Source organism: Camelus ferus, chromosome 7 (genome assembly GCF_009834535.1).
Source record: "Camelus ferus isolate YT-003-E chromosome 7, BCGSAC_Cfer_1.0, whole genome shotgun sequence".
Lineage (NCBI taxonomy): Eukaryota > Metazoa > Chordata > Mammalia > Artiodactyla > Camelidae > Camelus > Camelus ferus.
This window is the reverse complement of record NC_045702.1, coordinates 66,423,297-66,444,944: the sequence shown is the minus strand read 5'-3', so window position 1 is coordinate 66,444,944 and position 21,648 is coordinate 66,423,297. Positions and strand designations below refer to the sequence as shown.

At 34.3% G+C, this 21,648-nt stretch overlaps 1 protein-coding gene and 1 long non-coding RNA gene across 8 annotated transcripts in view; one reads left to right on the top strand and one right to left on the bottom strand.

Moving 5' to 3' along the window:
• Nucleotides 1-21,648, top strand: part of DMTF1 (cyclin D binding myb like transcription factor 1) — a 41,204-nt gene that overhangs the window by 1,486 nt on the left and 18,070 nt on the right. For 4 of the 7 annotated variants that reach the window (XM_032484073.1, XM_032484077.1, XM_032484079.1 and 1 more), the window contains exons 2-8: nucleotides 426-560; nucleotides 7,383-7,505; nucleotides 8,632-8,748; nucleotides 10,553-10,675; nucleotides 15,377-15,471; nucleotides 17,977-18,091; nucleotides 18,979-19,055. In XM_032484073.1, the coding sequence (XP_032339964.1) occupies nucleotides 8,640-8,748; nucleotides 10,553-10,675; nucleotides 15,377-15,471; nucleotides 17,977-18,091; nucleotides 18,979-19,055 (519 nt within the window). In that variant the 5' untranslated portion in view covers nucleotides 426-560; nucleotides 7,383-7,505; nucleotides 8,632-8,639. Of the gene's footprint in view, nucleotides 1-425; nucleotides 561-4,344; nucleotides 4,955-7,382; nucleotides 7,506-8,631; nucleotides 8,749-10,552; nucleotides 10,676-15,376; nucleotides 15,472-17,976; nucleotides 18,092-18,978; nucleotides 19,056-21,648 lie in introns of those variants that run through there. The other 3 variants (XM_032484076.1, XM_032484075.1, XM_032484078.1) reach the window with 3 other exon arrangements.
• Nucleotides 394-15,342, bottom strand: LOC116665003. Its single transcript, XR_004321580.1, has 2 exons — nucleotides 14,606-15,342; nucleotides 394-10,706 (listed from the first exon to the last, which is right to left on the bottom strand). It is a non-coding gene; the product is annotated as an uncharacterized LOC116665003 (long non-coding RNA).

The window sequence follows — 21,648 nt, the reverse complement described above, 5'->3', positions numbered from 1 at the left end:
TACTGCGCTTTGTCAATTTATTTTAGTAATTTGAGTAACTTACCACCACTTAAACATTTAAAAACTGCGGTGATAATACACCAAAAACTTAGCTTTTTACTATGATGGTGTGTTGGTGGTAAGATTTCATTTATTAGGTTAAAACTTAGAGATTTAGTTAAGGTTTAGGAAGAAAATTAAGATTACATTTCTTAACGTTACAAAAATTCTCAGGCTGTTTGAGTAAAATTTGGTGAGTTTTTTCCCTTCATACACAAGGGACAAAAACTAGCTTGATCGTTTCTGAAAATAACATTACGTGTTACGAAGAAAAGTATATTTTATGTTTTGTGATAACCTTATTATTTTAACTCCCGTATGCTAAGTACTCTTATGTGCCACCAAACAAGCTAATTTTTTTTTTTTTTTTTTTTTTGCTATTTTAGTTGATAGGCTCACCCCCAAATATGCTTTTTTGGACTGATCTAGAACCTGCATATTCTGCGTGAATCTCTTTAATTGATTGCAGTTGAGCTAGATGGTGGAGCCAAAATGCTATTGCCCTGTCTTCATCAAAATCAGTAAGTACTGGGCATTGCATACTTATATAGAACTTTATGTCCATACTTTGAGCAGTTATATGAATAAATATATGCTACATAAACATTTTACTCTGGCTGTTGAGGTTTTAGAAGTATTTTGAGGGGAAGCAGTCACAAAAGTGTTTGGGTTAGGATTTGAGCTTTAAAAGCAGAGCGTGGCTGGGGAATGGTTACTGGTGAGAATTACATTTTTTTAAAAGGTTGGTGTCCTCTTTAGTCTCCCCCCCCCCCCTTTTTTAAGTTCTCTATTCTTACAGGCTTTTTTTAAGATAGAGAAAAGTTATCTCATTTTAGCCCCAAGGCAGCAGGAGAGATAAGTGCATTTGTAAGGTTAGATATTACTAATTAATATTGAAATGAAAACAACAAAACTAGTCCTTACCTTTCCTGCATAATGTTTATCTTTCTGCTCGTTTTATCTCCTTAGCATCTACAGACTTAATTTTTATTAATGTTGTAATAAACTTGTATGTCCTGAAGATAACATCTCATTATTTTATTTTAAACAATTTTTGCTTTTTTCATGCTCCATTAAGTATACTGGCTTAAGTTAACACTTGTGAGGATGAATAAAATAATGTGAAACAAGTATCCCGAGGAATTTACAGCCCATCACATAGATGTTAAAATATCAAGGGGGTTGGGAATTGTGTTTTGTTGTAAAGACTTTGAAACTTAAAACAGCAATAAAGATTAGGAAGAGTTCTACTTTTTTAATATCATATATAAAGGCTGTCTATTTAACTCTGAGATGTAACCTGCCTTCTCAAAATGGAGTTCTGTTTTTTGGTAGTTTTCTCTTCATTTTTAGCATTTTTTTCCCATACAAAAGGATTCCTTAGGAATTGATATACTTCAAAATGTTTTGCAAATTCACCTCCAAAGCCTTTTCTATCCTCAAATAGTATGAAATGACCAAGGGCCTTAAATATAAAATGTAGATAGTTACCCGATGTATGTAGCATTTGTTTGCATTCATACCATTTCTCCCCTTCAATTTTATTTCCTTTTGTGAGAGTATTCTTGCAGCAGAAATCACAAATAGGTTTTGTTTTTGTTTTGATTCCATAAAGGTAAATGCCAGATGAAAGAAGGAACCTGTTTATTGTGTCATCTTTTTCAAGTTTGTGGAAAGATCCCATCCCATGACTGAATAACAGAAAGGTTGTCATGAAAAAGCATAATAGAGAGCCCTTTATGAGCAATTTAATCATTTTGTGTGTGTGTGTGTGTGTGTGTGTGTGTGTGTGTTAACCTTACCTTTTTTTAGCTGTCATTTTAGCTGTATACACTGTTGGGTTGTCAGTCCATTCTTCTAAATACCCGGTTGTCAAAGCTGATCTTTATTGAGCATCTTCATTGAGGTGTTATGCAGCAAAAGAAATGCTCATTAGCCTTTTTTACTGTGTATGTGTGTATTTTAGTATCTGTTTAAAAATTGGCTTCAGTGTAAACCAGAGGACTATAGTGATAATTTAGTCCCTTTAAAGAACTTCTGATGACGCTTTGCATAAAGGACTCAGTTTTAAAAGAACAAAATCTTAAAATGTAGCCAAATGCACATTATATAGCTCTTAAATCTTAAATCATTTTCACTGGGTGAAAACCAACATTTTAAAAATAAGCAATATGGTTTTATTGCCAAGCCAGGTATGAAATGCTACACCTTGAAATGAATCATACTTGCGAGTATTTTTTTTAACTCTAGTAATGTCATTGGTAATAGAAATCAACATCTTAAACAATTAAAGCCTGTTGTAATAAACTCCGTTAATATCTTTATTGACATTTTGTGATATATGGTCATATTATTTTAAAACCAAGCCATAGTGAACATTAGTTAGGTACCTTAATTCAGTATGCTTTATCTTCATTTATAACTCGCTTCTCAAACTTTTCCACAAATTATACAGAAGAGCAGATACCTGGGGGCCTGGGATCATATTCCAAAGCATTAAACCTCAAGTGTTAAGTTGTCTCCATTCCTATCTTTAATAAAATCAATATTCAAGATGTTATTCTGTGGCTTTGTCTGTTTTCTGACATCCCTCTACATACTTAAGTTCAGGATGTAGGAATTTGTTACCTGTTCTTTTTCACTAAGACTTTCTATTTAGCGAAGAATTTTCATTCTTTCAAAATAAAAAATATTTTAAAAGATATCTTTTGAATTCTTTGTTATACAGTACTAAGCAAATTCCCCTATAAGCGTTTCCTAAGGTGTTAGTTATGCACCACCAAAGGTACGGTGGTGGCCAGTGTGGAGTTTATAATAACAAGATCTTAAAATAAAAATGTTCAGTAATAGATTAATGGTTAGATAAGTTTAAATACTATGTACCCACTTAAAATGCGATGCAAGAATAACTAGTAATACTGAAAAATGCTCCTCATAAAGTGTGAAAAAGTTATAAAAGGTGTGACAGTATGTTTACAGTGTTGTAAAAACAATTTAAAAAATAGGTATATTGATACATGGGTAAAGGATTTGGAAGATCCTCACACACACACAAAAAGAGGAATATGATTAATTTTCTTATGTTGGCCCAGGGAAAAAAAGACACCTGAAAACTACATGTGTCCTTACTGCCTTACTAGTTGAATTCTGCCAGAAACTTTGCCTCAGGTAGTGTTTCTCAATCTTTGACTCATCCAGTAAAATGCTGGTGCTATATGTTCTATAGCTTGCTTAATTTCCCCTTATAAAAGTATCTTATACTGAATGTTTTTCACACCCTGTAGTCTCATCCCATCTTTCAGTGTAGAAGTACAGCTCCAAGCATCAAGGGAAGTAAATGTTACATCTCTACTAATGAAATCCAACCTTCCCACTTGTACTGTGTTTGGGAACCAATACAAATTTATCTACAGAACTAGTCCCAAAACTAGGAAGAAATGCCACTTTTCTTGATTTGATCTAGTTTTTAGAATATTACGATACTCAGTTGCCCAATAAATCAGGACAATTACGTAAACTGACGGAAATACCAGTCTAAAATAACCCATTCAGTAAAAACTTTACATCATTACTGGAATGGAGTGGAATGAAGGACTCATTTCTTTAAATTCTGTGTTAAATAACAGATCCAAGAGGTACGGGTTTTTTGGTTCCACACTGAGTAGTATCTTGTTTATTAGGAGGTATAAATGTAAACAAATACATTTCTCATTTAAATATGAGTATATATAGGTACTCTTATAAGAGTCTTGTACCACATTTAAGGTATTTTCTTGATTTAATTAGGATATTGTTGAAGATAGCCACCAAATGATGGAAACATGCCAAAATGCCATTTCACCAATTAAAATGGCTGTTAAAAAGTTTCTCCTTTTATGTTCTCATTTCTAGTAAAAAAAATAATAATAATAATAATGCATATGGTATGACCCGTGGGCTGATGGTGTGTATTTATTTACCCTAAAGAGAAAAATTGGATGTTAGAATTGGAGATCTTGATACATTTCCCTGATAAACCAAATAGGGAACGGGTTTAGAAGTTAAGGATAGTTTCATATATAATGAATTAGAATATGAGACACTAAAATGCTCTGTTCCTTACTATCATAAGTTGATTTGACCAACATTTCTCAGTTATTCTGTAATGATAAAATACAGATGCACTCCAAATGACAGCTGTCTTGACCCTACTGCTAGTATCCTCTCTGCTTACCTTGAAAGCTAAACCTCATAAAAGACCTATTTTGCATTACCTTCCATAATTCCAGTTCTCTAAATTCCAGTAGGTCATCAATGTTGAACATATTGCGAGATCAAATAGTTGCTTCTCCCATTGTCTTATCCTTTCAGCAGTATTTAACAAACTACTCAATGCTCCTTGCAAAAGACCTGTGCCTCTTAATATCTCTTAGTTTTCCTCCTTTATCCCTGGGTGGACCTTCTTGGCCTCCTTTCCTTCTTTGGGCATTGCTTGACTTCTCCAGAACTAGGCTGTCTTCTCTCACTTCTCTAGGTGATCTTCTCTTTAAAAACAATTTGCATGCCACTAACTCAGATTTATATGTCTAGTCCTTGCCTGTTGAATTCCAGCTTCCGGCTGGCAACTTGACATCTTCATTTGGGTGCCTTATATCTCAATTTGTTAATACTAACAGTGAAAATATTTTTAGTGCACCAAAACTCAATCAGCTATTCAAGCCAAAAGCCTAGGAATTATCTTGAAACATCTCCTCATCTTTTATAATCTCCTTTCAGCAAATCCTGTCAACACTGCCTCCAGAATAAATCCTCTGTGCCGCGTATCCTTTAATTTCTGCCACTTATTCCAGATGACAGTGATCACTTGGACAACTGCTTTTCTTCATGACTTCCTTATCCATTCTCCGTATTGCAGTCTGAGTGATCTTTTAAAAGTGTAAGTTTTATTTCCCAATTTAAAAGTCCAAGGATTTGTAAGGCCTTGTGAGATGTGCCATCTTTTTCTCCAGCCTTAAATTCAGCCCGCAAAGGCTTGCAGCCTCTGCCATAGTGGCTACCTTTTTAACTCCCCTCCCAACAGACCGAATCAGGTCCTACCTTAGGGATTTTGCTGTTGACCTGTTGGTTGTCTTGCAGTCACATACTTGAAATAGTGTCTCTTCATCTTACTGCTGAGGCAGTGTAAAGTAGCCATTAAGATAGGCTCCCTGTTTGTAGTATAACTATTTCTGTAAAAAGTGTCGGTGGCATGGGGGGATATATTGGCTTTCATACGCATACAATGACTGGAAGGAGGTGTGAGAAATTGACTACATTGTCTACCTCCAGGGAGGTAGACTGGGTGACAGGAAAACTAGATAGAGTGGAAAGTAGATTTCACTGTTTAACCACCTTTACCTTTTGAATTTTGAATGATGTCAATCTCCAGGTGAGATTAAATACTAATAGATGCAGACCATGTAGCTCTAACAGTAAGAGGGGAAGAACCCCAGGAAAATAAATCTTACCTCCTGGGCTTAAAAGAAAAAGTACCCACTATATACCAGTGCCTAGGGAGTGCTTGGCACATAGTGGGCACATGATATAGATTTGCTGATTGAACAGATAAATGATGCTTGTTAATTAGCAGAGCAGCATAGAACCATTTACTCATCTCTAACGTGAATTACCAAACTTAAAAGTGGACCTAGTTTCCTGATTTAAAGCTAGTATACTGCATAGGATACCTCTAACCAGTACAGGTTGTCAAGAATGAAATACTCTGATCTGGCTATTTCAGTCTCCTTTTTTCTTGTGCTATTATCTCATCATATCTTCTCAAATCCACCTTTATTTTTTCTTTTTCCCAATGTTCTAGATTAACTTGGGTCCTGAGATGACATTAAAATGCTAAACCAGTAACCATTTTGTACCTATCAAATGAGCAGTTGCACTGTTTTGTTTTGTTTTGTTTTTGCTTTGTTGTTTCTTTTTAAATAAAAATACTGACACGGTTACTATGAGTAGAGCTTACACCTCTGGTTGAAATATAAATATGTACATCCTTTCTGGAAGATAGACTGCAGTATGATTTGAGTTTATTTTGTCGTATTCTTTGATCTAATAATTTTCTAACACTGTTTAAGGAAATAGAGTGTATAAATGTTTGCTTCAGTGTGTTACAGAAATGAAAAATTGGGAACAATGTTAATGTCCAGTTGATAGGCTAGTTATTGAATAATGTTATGTTTTCATGTAGTGTAAATTTTAAATGATACAGAAAACCTCAGCTAAATACCTAGCTTGGTCTCTTTCACGTGTTTCAATATGAATAGACCCTAAAAAGCAGAATATAAAATTGCTTCCACAGTATAATCTGTCTCTCACACAGACACGCACACATCAGAGAGTGAACTATGATTTTGGTAAGTTTATGGAGGGTTTTAACTTTTTTTCTTTTTTTAACATTTCATTTCTCTATCTTAAGCAGTAGGTATTACTTTACAGACCAGCTTTTGAAAACATTTTTAATGGATTCAGAAATGAGAACAACATGAAATCTAATAACTCGATGTTTCTCAAGCAGGATCTGTACCTGTTTCACTGCAGACTTATTTATATATATAGCAGCTCTCAAAGATACCCATCCTGGAGAGGAGTTCTAATCAGAATACTGCAAAAATGAGAATTTTATTCATTGTTTTTTCCAAAATATCCCCTTGGACTCAAATCCTACTGTGCTTTTTAATTTTTGATTGATCCTTTGGGATGAAAATTAGAAGCCTATTGAAAGAAACCTTTAAAAATCAATCATTTCAGGTTTTGTAAGTTTCTCATTACATTCAAAAGTTTGCTTGTTAGTTACCTTTTCTGGCTTGATTGTTTAGTTTCTTTTTCCCACAGATCCCTAGGCATGGTTGTTAACAGATACTATATAATTTTTAATACTTTGCGATGAAATATGGTACTACATATAAGAGGAGTATTAATTATTATAAAGCAAAAATATATAGTTACTGGTAATATTTATGGTACTACTAGTTAGTGCACATCTTGGGTCATGTTACATGTACCCACTCTGCAGTTCACAGAACTGCTAGTGTCTTTCAACCTATTTTTCTGAGAAAGTCTGATTGCCTGATGAGTGACAGCTTGGGTTCAGAAACTGCCTGTAAACTAACTTAGTAGGTATAGGATCTCATCATTTCTGCCCTTTATTGGAGAACAGTTTTAGAGGCTGATTTCCAAAAGTTGTCCTTAAGGGAGAATTCTGGTTTTGTCCTTCGTCTTCTAGTTGAGATGTCACAGAGGCCTGAGGCTAGATTGTGATCAGCACACAGTTTGTTCTCAGTAAGCCTTATTGTATAATGCTGTTACTTTTTCAGAGTGTTGCAGAGGTAGGAACATGGGGGAGAAACAATCTGGATAACATGAAAGTGATGCTGGTGGCTGAGGGAAGGCAACTCGATTTTGTGGGAAGGGCTGTAGCTGATCCATCTGTTTTCTAGGTAAGCATTCCCTTGTTCCAAGGAACTCTCACCTCATGACTTGCAAATTTTAGTCATTACTAGATCCTGATCTCCATTTATCTTAAATTTGGGAATGGCATCTTAACCATTGTAAAATGAATAATGTCCTTTTAAAACAGTAATTTGTGTAGTAAAACTTGAATGAATCACTAGATCTTCACCGAGTGAATGTTACTAATATTAAGCTTTTCTGCCAAAGGAAAATGCATTTGTAAATGGCATATGAACAGACTAATACCTTATATACAGGAACCAAATAAATATTGAGTGATTAATTTAATACACATCAAGGCTTATGTCCTCTGTATTATTTAGTTGGTAAAAAGTATGTGGACAAGACCAAAATTTAGTATTGAGGCAAGAACGTCAATGAACATTATCAGGTAAGCCCAAAGACTTCAACCAGGCCATTGATTACAATTCAGTGCATTTCCCCCTGTCAACCATGAGATCCTGTATTCTGAGACACTGTCTGTCTGAACAAAAGGAAAGTAATATATGTGTAAAATATCATAAAAGACACTTTAAGCAAAATCAGTTCTCTGTTTCAAAAGAAGGCCTAAAAGCAGTTTGGTTAATGATGGATGTATGTACTTGTTCAATATAATGAAAGAAACGGCAAGAAAAATTTTTTAATGTTCATATTTTTCACATAATAGAACTTAAATACTTGTAAAAAGTGTTTTGGAGAAGTAATTCTTAGATTAAGATAAAAGTTTTGATGTATCTTCTGCTAAAGAATCAGAAGTTAAATGCATATTTGACTATATCACAAAGCTACCAATAAAAAACTAAAAGGTGAGAGTTTTTGCTAATACTGACAGGCAACTTGGAACAGATTTGATAAAAACAACTTTTAAAAAAGTAAATACTGTAGGTTTTTAATTAATCGTAGCAGGCAGATTATTACAGCAAATTCTAAATAATGGGTGTAAACATTTGAAAAACAAGTTTTAAAACCTGAACCATCATTGCAGTTTCATGTAACAAGTACTGTAGGCAGGTACAGATTGTTGGGGTCTTTTAGGGGGATGATTGGGGGATACTTTATGTCACATTTGGAAATGATTTTTAAAATTCTGATGTGAAATCTGTTCTTGTACAGATTTGAGTATGAGCACAGTTGAAGAGGATTCTGACACAGTAACAGTAGAAACTGTGAACTCTGTGACTTTGACTCGGGACACAGACGGGAACCTCATTCTTCACTGCCCTCAGAATGGTAGGAAAACTTGCTTACATACAATTGTGACTCTCAGGGTTTCTGGATTTCATGTCACCTATGATCCTCATTACTCAGACAGTTTAGGCTAGGACAGTAGAAAGGGAGGTTATCTCTTGAATAAAATTAATTCATATTTTTATCTTTCTATTTTTAAAATACACTTTTGTATGTTTTTAAATTTACCATAAATTTTAACCTTTATGAATCTCATAGCTATTTTATAAGCAGAATCTGTTGCACTTCTAAAGATGATGATGGATTAACTATAATATACTTCCTCTTTGATACCACTTGGTGCCAGCAGTATATATAGTACATTAGAAAATGTGGAAGTAATCCTGCCAGCGAGCATAGAAGAACTTTTTTATTTTGGATCGAACCTATTAGAGAATTTTACATGACTGTTTGAATAGGATTTAATATGACCATCTGTAATGAATTAAGATTGAACAGCCTTGAGGCTTATGATTTTGTTATTTCTCTACCTATTCCTTATGTTTATTATTTATTTTGCTTTTAAGTTCATCTTTGTTCAACCTAGGTTCTGTCTTCTGTTTTCACTCAATGCTTAATTCCTGGGTTATTTCATTCAAACTTGTGGTTTAACTACTACCTAGCTACAAAAATGATTCAGACTTTTTTCTTTATTCTAAATTCTCTGTTTCTTATAGGCACCTTAAATTTCACATATCCTAAGTTGAATTCTGTAACAAAATTCCCAGATCTAGTTCTCTTTTTTCTTTTCTCAATCAATTCCATTACTTAGTATCCCAGATTATAAATGTGGGTAGAAATAAATCCTTTTCTCATCTCCCCCATTCATTCCATTGTGAAGACTTGTTGATAGTATTATGTTTTTTTAATCCATTCCTTCCTGTCTGTCTTAAGTCCTCCTTTCTTAGTTCACATTCTCATTTCTCACCTGGGTAGCCTTTTTAAGCAGTCTCCCACCTCCAGTTTATCTTTCAAACTGCTGGTGACATTGGTCATGATACTTAGTAGTATTAGAAGGTATGTTTTTGGTTAAGCTTCCCGTGGCTTCTAGAATATACTTCAGGTTCTTTAATTTGGCACATAGGCCTCCCATCATCTCACTCAGCTTTCCTTCCAGCCTCATTTCCTGCCACATTTCATGTATCTATCCAGCAGTCCACAGCTATGTTTATTTTCTAAACATACTTCAAGCTTTTCATACCTCAGTATCACTGCACATACTACTCTTACTACCAATAATAACCATTTTCCCCGGGCTTTGTTTCTTTTTGAAGTTCAAGACAACTTTTCCAGGAAACCTCTCTGCACCTCCAGTCTAAATTAAATGCCTCTCTGCTTATATAACAGTCTCTTCATTCCGCCTTCATAGTTCCTATTAAATCATTTTGAAATTGTTAGTTTAGTTGTCCCCTCCACTATACTGTGAGCGCCTTGACAGTCAGGGTATCTCTCATTGTTCTGTGTCCCACACTTAACTAATGGTAGACATTCAGTGAGTATTTGTGAGTGAATTAAATGACCAACCCTTGTTTTTTGTTTAGAAAGCCAAGTAGTTGACAGCACAAAAGTGTGATGTTTTTAAAAGTGGCACCTTGTTCATAGTTCCTTGTCATAAGAGTAGGAGTTGAGGTACTGCAGTAGGTGGAGAGAAAGCAGTGTCATTTTGAGTCCCACTTGCACATCTTGGTTTAGTTAACTTAGCAAATCAGTAAGAAGATCGTTTCATAGTTATTACTTGTTGAAGATTTTGTTTTCTACTTGTTTGTTTGAAGATTCTGAGATTTTGGTTTTTGTTTTGTTTCATTAGAAGCTGATGAAATAGACTCAGAAGATAGTACTGAACCTCCACATAAAAGGCTTTGTCTGTCTTCTGAGGATGATCAGAGTATTGATGATTCTACTCCTTGTATATCAGTTGTTGCACTTCCACGTAAGTCACTGTGTGTTAAGAACAGAGTTTCCTTTTGAAATAAAAATTTAGATTGTGAGAGATTAATCTGGCATTTGAAGGTAGACTTAGACCCATTTTTTTCTCTTCATTTGGTCAAAAAAAACCCCAAAACCCTCTTTTTAACCAACACTTAGTGAGATGCTTATTTATATGCCAGGCATGGCTCTAAATGCTTTTATGTATATTATCCAGTTTAACATTCTCAACCTTTTTTTCTTAATTGTCCCCCAGAGCCTTTTTTGACATTTTTTCATGATCTTGCTCTCCTCCACAAAATTTTAATACCACAAATATACTGGTTTGTTTTTTTTTAATGTATGTATGTCCTTGCTTTCTTAATAAAGAGAATTAAGATTTTTTTTTACCCCCTCTCCCAAGAAGCATACTTGCCCTCATTGAGAAAGCATGCTCTAGAGTAGCTTTTGTTATCCTTATGCTATAACTAAGGAAACTAAGGCACAGAAAAGCATAATTAGTAACTTGTTTTAGGTCATACGCAGGCATTCCGGTTCTTGTAGTTTATACTCTTAGCCCAATGCTGTACTACCTCTTCATTTGACATATGGCTAAATGGAAGTTAGATAGGAGCCTGATTAGTTTATTCTGAGAAAGTTCTTAACGTGTTTATATTCCACGATCATTTAGAGTAGACAGGATTCTAAGGAGGTACAGTATTCTGGGTGGAATGCTGTTGGTGAAAGACTACAACACACCAACTGTAATGTTATATTCTCTGCTAAACAAATCAGAAATACAATCTGACTCTTGTTGAACTGTGGTGGCCCTACAAAGCTGAAGTAGATACCTCAGTCCATAGCACTAGAGTTGGGACACAAGGCTATTGGTGGCACTCTCTGCACAAAGGAGAGTCTTGTCATATCCAAGAACTTTTATTTTTGTACTCAGCATCAGGCAAGATCACATCATCATCCAGTGGGAAAAAACTAAGATAGGTTTTCATTGTGGAAAATCATGTCTTCATAAGTAGATATGTATTCTGTATTTGGATTTAATTGCTTATTAAACTGAGCAGAAAAGAAGTCATTTTATATAAGTTTACTATGACATTTTATTGAAAAATGGTGGTAATATTGCTTATATTGCTTGCAATTGTAGCATATACAAACATAATGTTTTTCTACTTAAATGATCTTTCCTTCTAATGATGATTCATAAGATTTTTAAAACTCATTCCTAACTTGACTATTGTTCTGTTATGATTCAGTTTTAAAACTTGATTGGCCTATCTGTATAGATGCAATCGTATATGGACATTTTCTAAGCTAGAGGTTTTTTTTAATTCAGACATAGTTGACATGTAACATTACATTAGTTTCAGGTGTACAACATAATGATTTATTATATGTATATATTGTGGAATATGATCAGCACAGTAGGTCTAAACATCCTTCACCACACGTAGTTACACACTTTTTTTTATGTGATAAGAACTTTTAAGATCTACTCTCTTAATAATTTTCAAAGTACACTACAGTATTATTAACTATAGTTACCAGGCTGAACATTACATCCCCAGGATATAAAATAAAATAAAAATATTTAATTATGCCAAAATTTTTGAGTGATCATTTTGATATAAATTATGACTGGTCAGTTCATTTGGTTAGAGTAGAGTGCCTTGAACATGAACATAGGTTTGAACTACACTTGATATTTTGTTCTATTTTATGGTGTTAGACTGACTCCCTTAACTGGGTAAGATAATATGGATGTGCTGACATAAAAGCACATGAGCTTCTTGGGTCATAGCATCACCACATAATGAGAATGTGCTGGAGGCTAATTTACAATAAGACTGAAAGTATGAAAAGTGGACTTGAAATATTTACATGTTCCCTGGATTTGTTTTTGTTTTTTTTTTAAAGTGTTAATAAAATCAATTTAGGAAAGTTTCTATATTTTAAAAAGTCACATAAAAGCGTGAAGTCCTATACCCATCACCTGTCATCTGGAACTGATTAAATGGGCAAGTCGTTATTTATGCTAGACTCCATGGAGGGGAATATTAGTTTCAAAGATTTAACTTTAATTTTAATATTCAAGTTTTCTTTACAGGCTTTATAAAACTTACTTAACTCTCAGGTTAATCAGTGTAGATTGCTTACCAGTTCTTTTTGCAATTATCTACAACCACATTTATTCCTTTACCTATTCATAGTTCTAATTCTTGGTGATTATTCATTTAAATGATTATTGCAGTTATTAAGCCTCTGGTTCCTTTTGTTCTTCACAGTGCCTCATTTGTCACTTCCATTACCACTCTTGCTATTACATATTAACTGGAGTCCATTTGTAATCTACTTCAGACTTTGTTTTCCTACTGCTAGTCTTTATCTTCAGCTTAATTCCTGTAATACTTTTGCAATCCTTTACCCACCTGGGACCCATTGACCTTACCCTTTTAAGTTGTTCCTTCTCCACTCATTGTTTCCTTCTTACCCACTTTCAGTTTTCATGGTTAATCATTATAATCACTGTCTTGCATTTACCCTCAAATCCTTTATTCCTTCCCTCACTTCATGTTCTTTAATGAAACTACAACCCTTGTTCAGTCTGTCTGCCTATTTATGTCTATACTGTACAGCTAACTGAAAGGAATTGGAGAAAAACAGCACAAGCAAGCTGACTGGTCTCACTTTAAATTTATGATCATTAACTTGAAGTGGGCTCTTTATGTCGCCTGCCAGTCATACCATATTTATCTACTGTTCTTCCTCCTACTCTGAGATGACTGTCTTCATGCATCCTGAACCCTCTAATACTTCCTCCACTATTTTTACTCTCAGCTGATAACCTTGCTTCCTACTTTACTGGGAAAATTTAAGTGGCCAGAAAATAATTCTGTAAGTTTCTACTACCGCAGACACCCACCCACATTTATCTGTGTCTGTATATTCTGTCTTTTCTCTGAGCTAAGGCCAGCCCTTCGATATATTGGATCCCATCCCTTCTGTCTACTCAAGGACGTTGTTGCAGCAGTTCTTCCCTTTCTCTTGTGAATCATCAATTTTTCATTCTCTATCAGATCATCCCCTTCAGTGTTACAAACATACATAGTATCTTCTTTAAAACAAAAAGTCCTGTTATTCCCCATGGGGCTCCATCCTGCTTCTCTCCTTCCCTTTAGAGCAAAGTACCTGGGAAGAATTGCCTATATTTGCCTCCATTTCTTCTTCCTTTGTTCCTTAAACCCACTCTGGGCAGTCTCTCGCATCTATCACTACACCAAACTGTTCTCCTCATACCTCCAGAAACCTTGTTGTTAAAGCTGATGGTGATTTTTTAATCATTGTCTTAACTTGATCTGCCCACTATTTTCAACAATTTTTATCACTCCCTTCTCCCCAAAACATTCGGTCATTTGGCTTCCCGGAAACAGATTTCTCTAGTTTTCTTCTACCTCTCTCTGCATTCCTTCTTAGTCTCTTATGCTGACTTGTCCACATCTCCCGAACCTCTAAATGTGGAGTGCCGCTGGACTCGTTCTTAGATTGCTTCTGTTTTCTATTTTTACTGCCTAGAATTCATGGTTTTAAATTCTGTCTGTGGTGATGACTCCCAGATTTGTTCCAGTCAGACTTTTCCTCAACTCTAGATGTTTAGTGCGTATCTCAAACTAGTATGTTTAAAACTGAGCTCCTGAAACTTCCTGAATTATTTAAGTTGCTTTTTCTGTAGTCTTCCTCATCTCATTAATGGCAGGTACATTCTTCTAGTAACTAAGAAAAAAAACGTTAGTACCATCCTTGACTTTTCAGTTTCTTTCATATTTGGTCTGTCCGCAAATCCTGTTGATCTCTGCCATCAAAGTATATCCACAATTTGAACTACTTCTCAGCGCCCTCACTTTCCTCCACTCCATTAGTCCGTGCCACTGACCTCTCTTACCTAGATCATTGAATTAGCTTCTTCACTGATCTCACTCCAGCCCTTGCTGCTCTTCAGGCTGTTTTCCCCATAGCAGCAGAATGATCCTGTTAAAATAAAATTAAGTTTATATCACTTCTCTACTCTGAATCTTCCAGTGGTCACCCCTGTCTTAGAGTTAAAGCCAGAGTCTTTACAGTGGCCTACAAGTCCCCACACAATATTTTATTTGGTCTGCTCTGGCCAAACCATCCTCCTTGATACTCCTGTGAACAGTCTAGGGTGTGCCTCATCTCACAGCCTTTGCACTTGGCTTTCCATGTGTCTGAAGTGCTTTTCCTCAAGATACCTGCATGACTAGCTTGCTTCCTCATTTTGTTCCAAGTCTTGGTTACTTTTCCTGGCCTCCTATCTAAAATATCAAACTCTCCCCTACTCCCAGCGTGTTTCCTTTCATGCTTTTTTCCCCTTCTCAGTACTTACCCAACATAATATCATGTTTATTTTGTGTCTGCTGCCCTGGACTATAAGTGCCATGAAGGCAGAATTTTTGGGTTTTTTGCTTACTGTTGTCTCCTCGTTGCCCAGAGCAATACCCAGTATCTATTCGGTGCACAATCAATATTTGTTAAGCAGATCTATGTATTTATACATATACACAAATATAAATGGATGTATTGGCAAGGAATGTTTCTGAAATTAGTTGATGACGTTATTTGCTCCTGGGACATTTTTTTAATAATTAGAACTTGCCATTATTCTTCTGGAGTTGAACTTTTCTTTTTCTTGAAGTTTCAGAAAATGATCAGAGCTTTGAGGTGACCATGACCGCAACCACAGAGGTGGCGGATGATGAGATTACTGAGGGAACTGTGACACAGATCCAGGTATAGTATACTGGCTACAAGAAGATTATCCTGTACACATATTTTAGGTGGTAAAATGATGAGAATGTATTTTGTCTGATAAAGTAACAACCACAAAATGGAGGTAAGACTTATTATTCATTCAGATTTCCAGTTCCCATATATATGAGTCTCCAGATTATAAACCAAGATAAAATTTTAAAATTCATTCCCTGTAGAGTGGTTCACATCTGTTGAAACGGATGATGCATGTGCGTTCTTTATCTAATTGGAATGATCTCATTTGAGCCATTAAATAACTATAAATAAATTAAATTTATTACATTTTAAATTTTTAATTATTAAATTAAATAAATTTTATCTTACCAGTTGTATAAGATAAAAAGATATTGGGATATAAAACTTCTAAGATAAGTTTTACCCAGCAGTTAATCTGTAGTGACTGATTTAGAAAGGTTGCATGTGTTCTCTCCTCTAATGTGAATGAAAGCTAGTCATTTCAAATAGATTTTAATTATAACAGTCACAGTTATGGTAGTTCCTTCTGGTGCCTATAGACTAGAAATATTTTAACATTAAGGGTTAAGAGTATAAATAATTATCAGCCTGTTTTCCTCTATATGAACCTCTTTAATTGTCTCATGAGGTATTTCTGCCCAAAGTAATCAGAATTATTTTCTCTCTTCAATAGCCTGCAGCTTAAATCTATTTTACTTGTAAGTTTATCTCTGGATGATTGTCCTTTATTTTTAGTAGCTTGTACTTTTGCTTCATTTCTTCATTTAATAAAATACTTTTAAGTAGACAGTAGAGATATTGTACCATTAGTTTTCTTTTAGGAAGGAAGCATCACAGTGACCCTTCCTCAGTTAAGAAGTAAAATAGTTGTAAGTTGATATGTAACATCAGGACTAAAGACATCTTAGGGAGGTGCGCTGTGAACCTTTTGCAGTAGGGAGCGTCAGAGGAGCGAGTCTCTAATGTGCTCCAAACGGCTTTGAGCCCTGCTGGAGATCTTGTAATTTGCCCTTGGACTTCAGTGGGGATTTGGACAGAAACTTTTTATTCTAAACCCTCTGGAACAAGAGAGTACATCCTTTTTAAAAAATGGGTCTTGTCAGATTCATTTCAGATTCAGAGATTATGTAGTCTCACTTCTGTTTGGTTTTCAGCACATTAAAAATCACTATATACGTGTGTGATTTGGCTTACAGCCCAATAACCTAGTTACTATATGGTTGAACAGAGACGGTATTAGACAAGTTTTGTTTGGATTATTTCTGAAGAATTAATGGGTTCTAATTTAATATTAGCCTCTTGGTTTGTTACTACCATTTTAGTGAATGAAAAACTTTATAATAATATCTAATGTTTCTTTAATAAGATTAACATCAGATTGGGAGTGAATGTTAGCATAGTTAAAAATTCAGAAATAATCTGCTTTGCTGTATTCTTCTGTGTCAAACTAGGTGTGGTTATTTCACATAGTTTAGTAGTTAATGTCCCTTGTCTCATTCCAGTGATGGGACTAGCTTGTTAAACAATTAGAAACTGAAAAACTTTCCAATATATGTAGTACTTTGTAGTTTCAAGATATACTCAGTAAGTGAAATATTTATTTTTAGATTTCTGAGCCTATATATACTAAGTATAGATAGATACCCTTTTAGGTACATAAGTCTCCTGCTATCTCACTGTTATTGACAATGTTGGATATTACTGCTAGAATATATTAATTATTTACTTCATTTGATGACTGTTTTCAATGTTTCACATTATATGGTTTAAGTAATAATTGTAACTCTTCTTCAGGAAAATTTGAGCCGTAAGGCATTAGGTATTTGCCCCCAAACAGCAATTAATCGACATGACAGGTTTATTCCTGAGATTCATAGTGGGCTTTGTATAGACTCACTTTGGGAAATGGTGATTTTATTCTTTTAACAACTGATTAGTATAAGAGAAGATGATCTCAGGAAATTTTCAACATTACATTTCTTTAAAGTAGGTGTTGTATGTATCAAGGTCTTTGCTCTCCATATTGCCTTTAATGAGTAACTCCTGTGTCAGGTCTTACAGAATTGTGATCTTCTGAATACATAAGAGGTCTTAGATATCATATATCTACTATGTCTCAATTCTCAGCTTAATAAAGTTCTCTTGATCTTTAAAAGGAAAAAAATCTAAAATGTATGACAAATAAATACAAGGTTATAAAACATTTCATATTTGTTCCAGTGATTCCTAGCTTTTGCCCAGGGATTAAAAAAAAAAAACACTTTTATAAATACAGTATATTCATTACCACCAGACATAAAAATAAAGTAGGTGACAATAGAGGCATGGCTTTTCTCCTCGTTGCACTGTGGTTGTTCATTGACAGCTTGTCTCTTTCCAAGGGAGACGGGTTTCATTTCCTCTTGAAAGTAGACATTCAGTTTCTGCTTACTTAGCATTAGAAACAAAAATGAATCAGGTTGGGTATTAAATCAAGCTGCTACTATTTTTTCACTTTTACCTTTTAAGATTCTACAGAATGAGCAACTAGATGAAGTATCTCCCTTGGGTAATGAGGAAGTTTCAGCAGTTAGCCAGGCATGGTTTACAACTAAAGAAGATAAGGATTCTCTGACTAACAAAGGTAAGAAATGCTGTGAATTTTAGTGTCCGTTGGAAAAAATGGAGATTAAAAAGAGCCTGTAGTCATAAGGATTGTGAGTTGGACCCTCATGATTGTGTTTGAGTTAGATACAGTAATTAAGCCTTTCTAATTGAATTTGGCTCTCAGTGAGACCATGAAACCAACATTTGTTTTTCAATAATTAATCATTATTTCTCTGATATGAAGTAGGTTATAAAGAAATGCGCAGTGGTGTCATTTAAAAGACAGTACAGTTATTGCTTGTGGGAGTAGAAAGTCAAGCGTATTTGAAGATCTGCTACTGACTTTGGTCTTATAAGCAGCTTAGAGGTTTGAAGTAATAGTGTTTATTGTGCTGCTTTGTTTATAAGAATTGCTAGGGAGCTGCTGCAGGAAAGTGGTGTTTTGCCACTCTGAAATACGGAAAGCAAACAGAAATAAGTAAACTGATTGTTTTCAACCACTGTACAGTAAGTACTCATTAAGAATCAGTTATTCACTTGGTATCCAAAATATTACCTTTACCTTATCCTAGAATCTGTTAAATGTTTTTTTGCCCAGAAAATTTATTTTTCATTGGAGAAATTTTTCAGAAAGTTTTGAGCATGAGTTGGCTTTTATACTTTTTATATGTCTTTTTAGCATTCCTATACTGCTGAAAGGATAAGAGATGTAACTGGAGGAAGTAGTATTTTTTATGAATCTTTTTCTTACCATTGTCTTTACTTCATAAGGTCAAATCTGTTCTTTCTTAAAAATCAAGAGGTCACAAAAAGCAACTTTACGTGGACATTTTTCAGATTTCAGATAAATAAGAAATTAAATTAGCTACATTTTAGTCCTCAAGGAATAACATTTTCTTTGATATTACTTGTTTTCTTTTAAAGGACATAAATGGAAGCAGGGGATGTGGTCCAAGGAAGAAATCGATATTTTAATGAACAATATTGAACGCTACCTGAAGGTAACCTATGACGTTTTTTGTTTTACTAATTTTTTCATTGCCAACTGCAAAAATATCAAAGCAGCAGTTCTATGAAGTACATATTGGTAGCTTTTCAGTAATTTATGTCATGGATGATGGGCTAATATGTTGTAGCTTAGTAATTCTAAGGTGTGTGATTTAAGCATATTTTGAATTCTCAGTTCAAAATAGCTTTATTGCTTTTGTTAAACACCCTGAAGTTTAAACAGAGTTCTGATAGCTTCTCAGAATCTTAAAGCCCTGTCTCTTCAAGCAGCCTATAAATTGGGGTTTAAGTTTATGTTGTATAAAGCCTAAGATATGCATCTTCTTTGAATGAATTTATGACATATTAGTCCTTCCCTTTTTTAAAAAAATAAATAGTTCATTTTCGTATACAGGCTTATCTCCTGCTAGCTTAGTCATCCTCTTCAGTAAATGTCTGTTGAAAACAGTACTTCTAATGCACTGAAGAATTGCCTTAATACACAGTGTTTGCTTTTGAAAAGCCAACAGTCCTTGTGGGAATGCTGAAAACAGGTTAAGAATGATACAAGGCTTTATACAGTGTAAATGATACAAGTTGTGAATTCTGCATGAGTTCAGAGAAGGAAGAGTTTATTCTCAGGGCTAGGACAGTTATGGAAAATATTTGGAAGAGCAAGGATTTGAGCTGAGTCTTAAAGGGGTAATAACTTAGGGGTAGAATAGGCTGGAGGGAACATCCCGAGTAAATAATGAGTGCCAAGGATTCAGAAATTAAACCCACAGCCTCTAGAACTTGGGTTTTTAAGTCCAGGCCTAAGAATTAGAGTTCTGCCCTATAGGAAATGAGAAAAACTGGTAACTTAGTTAAATGAGAGATCAGTGGGGTAGATCTGTGCTCTTCTCAAGGAAATATTTCCAGAGACTTGCTGATCATCCCTATAATGAAGTTATATTCAAATAGTGTGTTTGAAATGTGGAGCATTACCTTGTTTGAGAATGGGAAGTGTACAGTGTTTATTTAATCATTCTATTGTTTCATACTTTGTTTATAATTTTTCACTATTCTAAATACACTACTGCCTAGAATATCCACATTCTTAAACTTAATTTTAAGCTGCCCTCTTCGCAAGCTATGATTTATAAATTATAAAGAATAAAAAACTTGGTTGGAGTAGATGGTCTCCAAGGATACTTCTAACTTTATGATTAAAGGGAGACTTTATGATTAAGACTTTTTGGATTAACTATTTCAGTTGACCATGTAAGAGTAGTAAGGACTTTAAACTGCAGTAGTCGAAATAGAATTGGCAGGGAAGGTAGTCTGTAAAGAAGCCTGGTGACCAGATGTTGGTGAAGAAGAAAAATGAGTTGGAAGAACTGAGGGTTTTGTTTTGTTTAATTGAGGATGTTTGGGAGAATGATGATAGAATTGTCAGAAATAGGAAATGTCCAAAAAGATGTACTGATCTTGGGAAAGGATAATTTGTTTGATTTTGATTTTTGACTATGGATTTTATTATGTGGTGCTCTTATGAGAAGAACATTGTAGAGCCATTTTTAAACCAAATAAATAGATGTCATATATTCCATATTTTGGGTGAAAGGATAAGATAAATGAAAGTACTGTCACATGCTGTTAAAAGGGGGCAGAAAAATCTTTTCATCTCACTGTACTAATCATCCTGCAACATGGTGCCTTGCATGTGGATACTTGTAAATATTTAGGTTTAATTGTTTGCAGAATTGAAGCTACATAAAAGAGTTTTAGAAAAGATTCTAAAATTTGGAAACTTTTTATTGTAAAGTGTCATACATTCAAAATGAGTATATAAAATGCATAACAATGTAATTTTGCCTGTTTTTTGAAATTTATATAAATAGATTCATTTTCTGGGTATTCTGTAACTGGCTTCTTTTGTTCAGTATTGTGATTTTAAGATCCATCCCCTTTGTTGTTTTTTTTTTTAGCTGTGTTTCATCATGCAAATATATACACATATATCGTTAATTACCTGTTCCACAGTTAATAGTCATTTGGGTTCTTTTTTAGTTTCTGCTGTTTGTACAGATTTGTTGGATTGAATGGTATTTTACTATGGCTTTAATTTGTACTTTTCTAATTACATATTTTTATATGCTTATTGGCCATTCATGTTTCATCTCTGAAATTCCTATTTGTGTCTTTTATCACTTTTCCTATTGAGTTGTTTACCTATTTCATTTTCTAGATGTTCTTAATGTATGCTGGATACTAACAGTTTTTTGGTTATGTTACAGATATGTTGTCCCAATTTAGTGACCTGTCTTTTCCTTCTTTCTAGGTATCATTTGATTAAAAAAAAAGGTTCTTAATTTCAGTATCAAAATTATCATCTTTTTGCCCCAATTTAGTGACCTGTCTTTTCCTTCTTTCTAGGTATCATTTGATTAAAAAAAAAGGTTCTTAATTTCAGTATCAAAATTATCATCTTTTTGCTTCTGTGTTTTTGCATGCTTGTTTAAGAAATCCTTCCTCTGCCTCAAGGGCATAAAGATATTCTCATATATTGTAATTTTGCCTTTAATACTGATTTTTTTTCCTATTGGCCTTAGATAGGGTTTCAGT